This window comes from Culex quinquefasciatus, chromosome 1, assembly GCF_015732765.1.
Source record: "Culex quinquefasciatus strain JHB chromosome 1, VPISU_Cqui_1.0_pri_paternal, whole genome shotgun sequence".
In the NCBI taxonomy this organism is placed as follows: domain Eukaryota; kingdom Metazoa; phylum Arthropoda; class Insecta; order Diptera; family Culicidae; genus Culex; species Culex quinquefasciatus.
This window is the reverse complement of record NC_051861.1, coordinates 106230540-106242566: the sequence shown is the minus strand read 5'-3', so window position 1 is coordinate 106242566 and position 12027 is coordinate 106230540. Positions and strand designations below refer to the sequence as shown.

The window sequence follows — 12027 nt, the reverse complement described above, 5'->3', positions numbered from 1 at the left end:
TTGAAATAACAATAAAATAAAGTTTTTGAGAAAGCCGTCTTTACATGAAAACATGAGCACTACAACGAATAAACAGAATCAAACTGCAAACATTTTTATTTTTATATCTTGAAAAAGTGTCAAAAAGTTATACATACAAAACCATACTGCTGTAATATTACTTGGTAGTGTGTACTACTAGTGCAGTAATCTGTTATTGTGGTTTTTGAAATAAATCGAAATAACAGCGCGAGTGTTTTTCATCTCGCGAAGCAATTTTCTGTTGTTTCTTTTCTGAGTGTACCTCAAATGTCACACGCGAAACCAAAACAAAATTTCGCCGCGGCACCAAACTGAAATGTCGCCAGTTGAGTTGCGATAAGACTCGCGCCGCGTCTTACACGGATCATGGAATCGATCACGAAAATCTACCGGAAATCGTTCTGTGAGCGTGGATTCGATCATCCGGATGGACCATTTTATGATGTCTAGCTTGGAGAGTACAATTACGGCGCTTTTGATTTTCAAATTGGTGGCTGGGTCTTCCCATTTTGACGCTATAGAGCTTATTCAATCGACACCCGCAACATCCCGCATCGGCAAAACTCTCCCGGTGAGAGGACACAACAGGGGGCTGGAAACTCTAATATTTCTTTAAAATACTGAGTATATTAACGATATTCCAGTATACTTGTTAGTATACTAACCGAAAAGCAATAAACTGTTAGTATATTAAGATACTCTCAGTATATTGGTAAGTATACTGGCGATATGTAAAGGAAATAATAAGTATACTAACATATATTTTGATATACTGGTTGACATAATAATTATAGCTCTAAGAGTTTCCAACCCCTTGGGACACAACGGACCGGATTGAGGTCCCTCGACAATGAGGCCACTTATTTTTGTTTTATTCAGACGGTAATCGATCCGTAATCAGCAACTTAACCAAGACTTTTTCCCTTTTGCGTCTTTTCCTGGAGCTGGAAACTGACTGAACTTCATAAATTACCCCAAATGAAACAGTTCTAGTGGTAGTAGAACTAAAAACCAAGATTTTAAACAATAATTTAATCTAAAGCATTCCATTTCCTTCGCAGACCAGAAAAGATCAGCCACGTTTTTCTCATCATCAAAAGCCGTCAAAACAAAAAAAGCAAACACACTGATTCAAAATCACTTAAACATGCTTGACAGATATTTCGCGACAGAAAATCGTCGCGAGAGTTAAACTTGCTCAATTCGGTTTAGTGCCGCGGCGACAATATTAAACCATTAAAAGTTATTATTGCAGTTTTTGTACCTTTTTCAAAAATATATCCTTTTTCTCGTTAATTAAATACTTCTATTATTGAGTGTCCTGTCTGGTCTGGTTCGATGGTTTCTTCCAGTCCCTTCAAGTTGCATACTTTCATGCTCTTCCCGCCTCGAAATTATTCCTAGCTCGTTGAATCCCTCCCTCCTGATGTCTCTCCATTTGTCAATATTTTCTCTTTCTCATGGCTTGCCTGGACATTTTTTGAAGCTTTTGGAAGGAGTTTGTCAATCATTTGATTTGTTCTCTGATCGTTGCCATGATTCTCTCCCATAGCTGCAGGTCAGACAAATAAATATTTTGAATTTATTTTTCAATTTGCATCGTTCTGTAAACACCCGCGATTGTCCCTTTGATATTGACAGTTGTAGAAAAAAAAATCCCGACGAGACAAAATATTTGCCTCGATGATTTTTTCTGGGATTTCAATTTTTCATCAAAGGAGGTGATTTTGGGGGTTAAAATATGGCCCTGGTTAAAGTTTCAGCGAAATTGGGGTGTTATTCATAACAAAATGATTTTTTGGTTGTGATTTCCCAAAAAAAAATCGGTTTAAATCAAAAATTTTATTTAAAAAAAACCATCACAAAACTGTACCGGATTCGCTGAAATTTGTTTCACCACGTCACCATCTTCACGGATGATTTTACAACGGTTCGATGGTTCCCAGTTTGTTTCCATAGAAAAGAAGCTCAGTATGGAGCTCGGAAGGAACGCCCCTGCGAAGTATGTTGGCTGACATATCGAGCGGTCAGTCAAAGAATCCAACTAGAAGTCGCCTGACAAAAAAACTTTTGCTTGAAAGAGATATGACACCTGACGCAAACAAACCTCCAGCTGCCATGTAAACATACTTTGAATGTGTTGGTAAATTTCTGACTAGAAAGCCTCATGTACAAAAAATTTTTTTTAGGAAATTTAAAAAATTATGATTGAGTTTCAAAACTTGCTTTAACTCTTAAATTTTCAATTTCAATTCGGTTTTATTGGTGAATAGTCAAGATCAGGGATGGAATAATCGCAAAAAAATCATTTCTTCACCCGCGAAAGAGAGAGGAGGCAAATCACGCAAAAGAAAATTGCTCCCGAACTTCTCCGAAAAATCATTCTGTGGATGATTTTTTGTGATTTCCCTTGTTAGCATCACTTAAAATTATTTATTTCGCTTTGTTTACACTAATTGCCCAACTACAAAAAGTGACAGTTTATTTTTCGACCTGTGACGTACCACATGCAAGTGTAGTAGTGAAAAAGATGTTCCGCCGAATAATCAAGATGATGATTTTTTTAGATTCCTTTTACCGATCTTTTGTGCGCGAGAGAGGAGAGCCATGCTCCTTTTGGATTTTTTCTCTTGATGAACGTCAAAAGATTTTCTTTTGATGATGATTATTCCATCGCTGGCCAAGATACAAGTTTTTTTGCAGTTCATAACAAATTTTTGCTGTGTGTTGCATCATAATCCATTTTGGGACAATTATTTCTTTAACGAAGGCACTAACAAAAATAAGAAAAGTTTTACAAAAAACTTACAAAATTCTAAAATTTTTAGATTCTTAAATGCCTCAATATTTGCCGCCAATAAATTACAGAAATTCAAATAACTTTGGAGCATTTTGGAGTAAAAACATTTCCGTGAATGGTTGACCCGGAGTGAAATTTTGTCACGGACTTCAGAAAATCAAGTACGAACAGCATTTAAAGTTTCGAATCCCCGGATATTTAAACTTCTGATTTATTAAACTTTTATATTCCAGATTATAAGTTTTTTTAAATCAATTGAATTTTTGCCGTAATCTTTAATTACACAAAATCAAATAACTTCGGAGCATTTTTGGAGTCATATTTCAGGACCCAAAATTTGAGAAAAATGAAAATTACGTGATTTGATTATCCGGAGAGCAATTTTGGCGAGGACTTCGGTAAATCGTGTACGATATGTATTAATTAGTCTAGATCTCTAATTTTTTTTTAATCATATTTCAGTATTCTTGATATTGCTTTGATTTTTGGCTTTTTTTTTATTTTTAAATTTTTAATTTTGGAAGTCTGTTTTTTAATTTTTGAATTTTATTTTTCGAAATTTTTGAATTCATGACTAATTTAATTTAGAAATTTCAGATTTTTTAATTTTGAAATTGTCGATTTTTTTTTAATTTTTGGATTCATAAACTTATGAATTTCTTAAATCTTCAATTAATTGTTGTTCGGTAACTGGGCTGAGAACGTAATCCAGTCACCGAATGTTGCTCGTTAACTGGGCTGAACATAAAATAACGAGGGGACCACCGATTTATAATATTTTCCAGATGAAATATAAAAATAAAAGTTACTCAAATTTATTTACAATGCTTATTTTTCATATTTCTTTAATTGTAACTTGAAATTTAACAAAAGTTTGAAAAAAGTTTTTTTATTTATTGAATATGATTTTTGCATCCATTAACCCCTCGGTCATTTTGGTTTTTTGACGTTTGTCTGCTTTTTAACTGGGTTACGGCCCAGTTATCGAGCGCCCAGTTAAAAAGCAGCCCAGTTAAACAACGCCCAGTTACCGAACAACTACTGTATTTGTATTTAAATTTCTGGCCAGTGCAATTATTTTTCAAAGTTTATGTCGCTCTCCAAAATCGTCCCGAAAAATCAGGGGGCAAAATTGATGTTTAAAAAAATAATTCACTGAAAACAGTCTCAAATTTATTTTCCAGCGTCATTATTTTTAATATGTTTGAACTAGTTGAAAAAAATATTTTGAATTTTTGTGAAATCTTTTTAATAGATTACCAGTGTAGTATAATAATTTTTTCGCTTTTTTTCGTTTATACTTCGATATTTTCAAGACACTCAAACCGTATGGAAAATTAAAACCTTTCAATAAATTTCAAAAATGGGTGCCGAAAAGTTGAACTTTTCAACACTAGTGAGCAGTTCTCTAGGATTTCGGTCATTCGTTTTTTTTTGTATTTTTTAATCCGACTGAAACTTTTTTGGTGCCTTCTGTATGCCCAAAGAAGCCATTTTGCATCATTAGTTTGTCCATATAATTTTCCATACAAATTTCGCAGCTGTCCATACAAAAATGATGTATGATAATTCAAAAATCTGTATTTTTTGAAGGAATTTTTGATCGATTTGGTGTCTTCGGCAAAGTTGTAGGTATGGATACGGACTACACTGGAAAAAAATGATGCACGGAAAAAAAAATTTGATGATTTTTTTTATTTAACTTTTTATTACTAAAATTTGATTTGCAAAAAAACACTATTTTTATTTCTTTTTTGATATGTTTTAGAGGACATCAAATGCCAATTTTTCAGAAATTTCCAGGTTGTGCGATTGCATTTCAAAAGGGCCAAACATTCAATATTACGCCCTTTTAAAATTTTAGTCTTGATTTAAAAAATTTGAAAATATTGTTTTTGAAAAGATCTGAAAATTTCACAAATGTTTCATACATTAACATTGAAAATCGGACCATTAGTTGCTGAGATATCGACATTAAAAAATGGTGGGCTGTTTGGGTGAGACTTAGAAGACATCAATTTTCCTGTTTTTAAACCTTTGCATTGCAATATCTCAGCAACTAAGGGTCGTATCAACAAAGTCCAAAAAAGCAAAATATAGAGAATTTTCTCAACTTTTCAAAAATATTTTTTTCAAAAGTGTGCAAACATGTGCACTAATTAAAAAAAAATTGAAAACTGCGACTATTTTCAAAAAAGTCACCTTAATATGGATTTAATTTAAAAACGGTGCACTTTATCAAAATTTTACTAAAGTACTTTTTGATTGCAAATTCGATTTTACATCAAAAAATGAAGTTGAAAAAATTTTGCGACCAATATTTCGATTTTTTTTTAAATCAGTATTGATTAAAAAATTCATAACTCGGTCAATGATTTTTTGCACAACCTGGAAATTTCTGAAAAGTTGGCATTTGATGTCCTCTAAAACATATAAAAAATAAAAAAAATTAAAAATAGGGTTTTTTTGCAAATCAAATTTTAGTGATAAAAAGTTAAATAAAAAAATCACCAATTTTTTTTTACGGTGTATCATTTTTTTCCATTGTAGTCCGTATCCATACCTACAACTTTGCCGAAGACACCAAATCGATCAAAAAATTCCTTTAAAAGATACAGATTTTTGAATTTTCATACATCATTTTTGTATGGACAGCTGCGAAATTTGTATGGAAAATTATATGGACAAACTAATGATGCAAAATGGCTTTTTTGGGCATACCGAAGGCACCAAAAAAGTTTCAGTCGGATTAAAAAATACAAAAATTAAAATTGAAGAAAAAAGACCGATCTCGTAGAGAATTGCTCTAGTATCGAAAAGTAACATTTTTCAATATTTTTTGTTTTGTTTTGAAATTCCGTTCAAGAAGCGTTTTTCGGAAACTTGATTTTTTCAGCACTCGTCGTATTTATCCAACTCGGTAAACCTCGTTGAATAAATGTACGACTCCTGCTGAAAAAATCTTCTTTTTTCAACTTGTTGCAAAAACAACAAAATCGAATAGAAACCCCTTTTAAAACAAATGCTGAAACGTTCTACTACTTGTTTCACAAATTTCGGAATCGCAAAAAAAAATTGTATGGAACTCGTTGCAAAACTTGTTTTTTTTTTAGCTCTCGACGTATTTATTCATAAATGCACGATTTGTGCTGAAAAACTTTTTGTTTTGCAACTTGTTGCATAAACGACTGTTTTCATTCAAATGTTGTCCATTACAATGCATTGTTTGGGCGTTTTTTATGGAGTATTCGTTTTTTCCGAGCTCCGTACTAGCCTAAAAGGAGGCTGTTCAAGCACTAGCATGACATTTTTGTTGTGCTTGAGTGAACTTTTTTTCTTCTAGGTTTTGACACAAAATTAAGTTTATTGCGAGTACATGGTCAAAAGAGCTCGAAAGGAAAAAAAAAACTGGAAATGGAAATCTTATCTTCAAAGCAATGAATCATAATTTGTTGAGTATTGTATTGTCAAATTTTACCTTTTATTTGCAGATATGGTTTTGAATCAGTTTTTAATTTTTCAAATAGTGTTTTTTTAGCCTTGAACACCATTTTGTTTTTGAAAATATCTGCTTCTCTTCCTCTCAACCACTCTAATAAAACAAATAGTAACATATAGCACAGCAAAAATAAATACAAACACAAGAGCAACGATTTAGTACGTGTCTACTGGCTAGAGCAAACTGTGGGTGATGTGATGTGTGTGTGTGTGTGAAGTAAACCAAACAAAAATGAGACTAAGTAGAATTCTTATTGGTGCGCTGGACCAAATACGTGTTACCAACAAGCATTACTAAGATTAGCACACACAACAACAACAAACAAAAAAAAAGCAAATAAGCAAACAAACAAACTAACAAGCTATTTAGGCGTGTAGCGTTTCTATACGAGCAAAAGTTGCCATTTTTACCTTTAAACACAAGCCACGAGCAACAACAAATCGACTAACTTTAAACACACATATCAAAAGCTAATCGAGAGAACCCGCGGCGCTGCTGTCTAGCATACTTCCTAGCAAATAGAACAATATTATGGGAGTGGATTGCGATCGATCTATCCTGGTGTGACGTTGGGCGCAAGAGCATGATTAGAACGCAGACTTCATACGATATTTTTAACCCGCGATAGTTCATTCTCTTGAGCGTTAAGCAGTAACATTTTAAAGGCCCAAATTTGCGAATATTCCAAACAGTAGCTGCTTTCGACATAATCAATGTGAATGTGCTAACCAAAACAAAACAAAAAAACAAGCTTAAATCGTGATTAGAGCAAGGAATAGATGAAATTGTAAGTTTAACCAAAATACACACGATTGACTCGTATGGTGGGCGAGCAGCCTGTTTAACAGTGAGATTAAATGCAATTAACTATTTATAAACTTAACTAATTTAAAAAAAAGAAAACGAACGAATAATTAAAGGGTGAAGTCGACAAAACTCGAGGGAATGAGAACACATGACATGTGGTGGGAAAAAATTTATTATTTTTTTTTTCAATTTTAGGAAAAGAATACACATACAATTTATAAATAAGTATTTAAATGTGACAAACCTATAATAAAATAAAATAAAAGTTTGGCGAGAAACAATGCTGCAACAAACATGTGATGGTGGACTTCAAAATGGAAAGGTTTTCCCAGTTTTCTGCGAAAATGATGTGAGCTAGTGTAACACAATATTATTGAAAAATTATAAATAAAGTGTACTATCGAAAAACTCCTACACTATACTCACAAACAAATATTTATGAAGACCTTTGATAAGTATGAATTGATGTGATACAATACTTTTACTGTAACGACGTGTACTAAAACGTAAAACATCTATTAATGAATAAAACGTACATACTTATAGTCCTACAAAACATTGTTTTTAAAATTTCAATTCGGATGACCAACTCCTACAATGAAGTCAATTTTTGCCCACAACAAAAAAAAATCAAAAACGCAACAACAGAAAAAAAAATCTCAAAACAATTTTATCTTGAGTATCTACTTTTGGTTGCTTTTTTTGGCATTTTTGTCATTTTTTGTCATTTTTTGTCATTTTTGTCATTTTTGTCATGTTTGTCATGTTTGTCATTTTTGTCATGTTTGTCATTTTTGTCAATTTTGTCATGTTTGTCATTTTTGTCATTTTTGTCATTTTTGTCATTTTTTGTCATTTTTGTCATTTTTGTCATTTTTGTCATTTTTGTCATTTTTGTCATTTTTGTCATTTTTGTCATTTTTGTCATTTTTGTCATTTTTGTCATTTTTGTAATTTTTGTAATTTTTGTAATTTTTGTCATTTTTGTAATTTTTGTCATTTTTGTCATTTTTGTCATTTTGTCATTTTTGTTTTTTGTCATTTTTGTCATTTTTGTCATTTTGTCATCATTTTGTCATTTTTGTCATTTTGTCATTTTGTCATTTTTGTCATTTTTGTCATTTTTGTCATTTTGTCATTTTGTCATTTTTGTCATTTTGTCATTTTGTCATTTTTGTCATTTTTGTTTTTGTCATTTTTGTCATTTTTGTCATTTTTGTCATTTTTGTCATTTTGTCATTTTGTTATTTTTGTCATTTTGTCATTTTTGTCATTTTTGTCATTTTTGTCATTTTTATCATTTTTGTCTTTTTTGTCATTTTTGTAATTTTTATAATTTTTATCATTTTTGTCATTTTGGTCATTTTTGTAATTTTTGTAATTTTTGTCATTTTTGTCATTTTTGTATTTTTGAAATGACAAAAATGACAAAAATGACAAAAATGACAAAAATTACAAAAATTACAAAAATGACCAAAATGACAAAAATGATAAAAATTATAAAAATTATAAAAATGACAAAAAAGACAAAAATGATAAAAATGACAAAAATACAAAAATGACAAAAATGACAAAAATGACAAAAATGACAAAAATGACAAAAATGACAAAAATGACAAAAATGACAAAAATGACAAAAATGACAAAAATGACAAAAATGACAAAAATGACAAAAATGACAAAAATGACAAAAATGACAAAAATGACAAAATGACAAAAATGACAAAAATGACAAAATGACAAAATGACAAAATGACAAAAATTACAAAAATTACAAAAATGACAAAAATGACAAAAATGACAAAAATGACAAAAAAGACAAAAAAGACAAAAATGACAAAAATGACAAAAATGACAAAAATGACAAAAATGACAAAAATGACGAACATGACAAAAATGACAAAAATATTTTTTTTTTTTTTTTTCATTTCACACAGCTAAAAAAAAGGTTTCATTTTGGTAGGTTTAAAATCTGGTTGGACGAGGAATTTGAGTAATTCCTTCTATGAGCAATTCAACCTAAAATAATGTATAATAATTTTAATTTCAGCAGACAATTCTGAAAATAGGGTCCTTAAGCCCTATGTAAATTTTGATGTAACGATTAAACCACCAACCACCAAATAATTTCTGATCACTTTTCAACAATTTTTTCGATGGATCAAATATGGTCCCCTCGAAACGAGCTGTCAATTAGGACCTTTTCTGTCAAGAAGGGTGTAGGGTTGTCGTCCATCAAAATGATGTAAACAATAAGGCTTTCTAGTCAGAAATTTACCAACACATTTAAAGTATGTTTACATGACAGCTGGACGTTTGTTTGCATCAGGTTTCCTATCTCTTTCTAGCAAAAGTTTTTTGTCATGCGACTTCTAGCTGGTTTTTTTGACTGACCGCCCGATATGCCATCCAGCATACTTCGCAGGGTTGTGACAGCTACAGCTCGATCATTGTTTGCATCAGGGCACTGTGACGAGGAGTTCATCATTTTTGAGTTAAATTATATTTTTTTCACTGGGTCTAGAAAGCCTTATATAAATATATTGACCGGGTAATAATAACCCGAAACAGACTATTCCTTACTGAACTTACTGAAGCGTGTACTTGGTTTTGACAGCGCATGTTTGTGCTTACGCTGTGGACAGTTGAGTGTGAACGTTTGGCGCGGAAGTGTGAGTGTGATTGAATTGTGCTGGAACCGGTTGGAGGAATCCGGAGCAGGACACGACGGAAGCGGACATGAGGTCAGTGGGTGGTTGGGAGGTTAATGATCGGCAGCGTTGGTGCTGCGTCCGGAACGTCGTGTCTCAAGGAGTCCCGGTTGGGACTCTACAAAGGGCCGCTAAGTTAAATTTTCAAAATTGATTTAAAAATCCATTTTAAATCCTTTGCGGTCGTACAAAGGTGTTCCGTAAAATAAACTTTATCGTTCTGGTTCTAGGACCCAATTCACAATAAGTTGAACAAATGAAATCACAAAGATTGAACTTAGGACAATGGTCAATATGGAGATTTTCGATTATGTACCACTGTTAAGAACACCATCCTGCATGTTTCGTGAGGCTTTTTGCAACATCTTAAGCAATCCTCACATTTTTATTTTTAAATCGAAAAATCTCATAGAAGTGGCTTGAATTTTCTTATTTTTGGTGTATTTTTTTTTTTTTTCAGAATACCCATCCAAACAAAATTCCTGTGTTGGGCTCAAATTGAACATAAAAAAAAGTAAAGTAAAATAATAAATCTAATATCGACCCACGTGCATCGTCCACATCGTCCCATGCTTCCCCTACGCATCGAACCTGCGCGCGTGACGTTGGTGACTGTTGTGAAGTTTGTGAATGAATACGGAAGAAAACGTCAGAAGTCAGAAGAACCTTGAACTATCGAGAAAAACACAGTCACTAATCATTGAGGGAATACATTCAACTAAATCGGATAAGGAAGAGTAGTTTCGAGTTCGCAACCCCCGAAACCACAATCGTCGTAACTTAACTTCCTCCGCCATGGTTTGCGTGCCTTGCTTCATCATTCCGGTGCTGCTGTACCTGTGGCACAAGTTTATCCAGCCGATTGTTCTGCGGTACTGGAACCCGTGGGAGAAAAAGGACAAGGACGGAAACGTAATCAAGGCCGGGCCGGAGTTCCCGTTCCAGTGCAAGGGCGGTGTTTGTCCGTTCCCCGGCAAGAGCAACAAGGGTCAGCAGGAAGGAGGTACGACAGGAGAAGAAGTTCCAGCTGCGGCGGCAGCAGCCGTGGCAGAAACATCAGCTGATGGGGAAACCAAAAAGAGTCTGTGAAGAAGGACGGGCAGCAGAGAGCTTACAAGAAGAGTATTCCGGTTTGGTTTGTAATATTTAATAAAAATTGTATCTTGAAAATTTAATCATGTATAAATAAAGTAAATTCTGACTCAACAACCTCAAAGCATTTATTTTTTGTGATTTCTGGAGTTTTATAAAGAACCAATAAGCAAAGTTAATATGGAACTTTTAAAAATTTACTATCAGTATTTATCACTTTTTAACTCTGCTTAGAGAAAGTTTCACAAAACGCTATTATTTTTCCTATTCTTGAGTTTTTTTTTTATAGATTTTGATTCGGAGAACAATTTTGTAAAACATAGCAAAGCGCTAGGATATAGGTAATTTTTTAGAGCACGTTATATTTTTTTCCATACTCCAAAAAATATTTACCTATAAGAAGCTCTAATTTGTGAAAATGTCATTAAGTGTAGGAAAACTTTCTCGAAGAAAAGTTAAAAAGAGATTTTTTCAAATTGTAGTTCCATTATATCTTTAGGCCAAGGGTGGAACAACAAAACCTTAACCAAATGCGCTCAAATTTTCAGGCTAGCTTCTGGGGTAATGATTCTTGAAAATTTGGGTTGAAGCACTCGGAATCAAACACTTTTTTATTTTTCCTATTATATCCGTGATCCACGCTACCCTACACTCAGAAAGCAAAGATTTAAAATTTTGTTTATGCAGATTTGTTTTATATTTTCAAGTTAACGCTTGAAGACAACCGAGTGTCCGAGTAATCCGAATGTTCATTCACTTGAGCTTCCCAAAACAGAAAAGACAGAAAGGCGGTCGAAGACAACATTACGCGAAAATTGACGATCTTACCGTTATCAATATTTTCAAGACTGAAGAATCAAGTAAGTAAAAAATATTAAAAACCACCAAAAATGGCCACGACAACTGTTTTTCAACATTTTCAAAAATGTGGTTGCAACAAAGTTGTCTTAGAATAGGTTACGTTATCCATTAGTGGACCCTTTTCCTATTGTGGACCCTCTGAAGGGTTTTTGATGAAAAAATCAATAAAATCCCAATTTCAAGAGTGTTTTTGCCTGCAAATCTATTATTTGGCATGTTCAGCCTCATTTAAAACA

General features: G+C 32.8%; 1 protein-coding gene across 1 annotated transcript; it reads left to right on the top strand.

Annotated features, from left to right (window-relative positions):
• The first annotated feature begins 10465 nt into the window (after positions 1-10465).
• On the top strand, positions 10466-11054 carry LOC119765564 (UPF0729 protein AAEL015238). Its single transcript, XM_038249677.1, has one exon. It carries the CDS (start codon positions 10634-10636, stop codon positions 10925-10927), a length of 294 nt encoding a protein of 97 aa, XP_038105605.1. The 5' UTR covers positions 10466-10633; the 3' UTR covers positions 10928-11054.
• Positions 11055-12027: the final 973 nt, after the last annotated feature.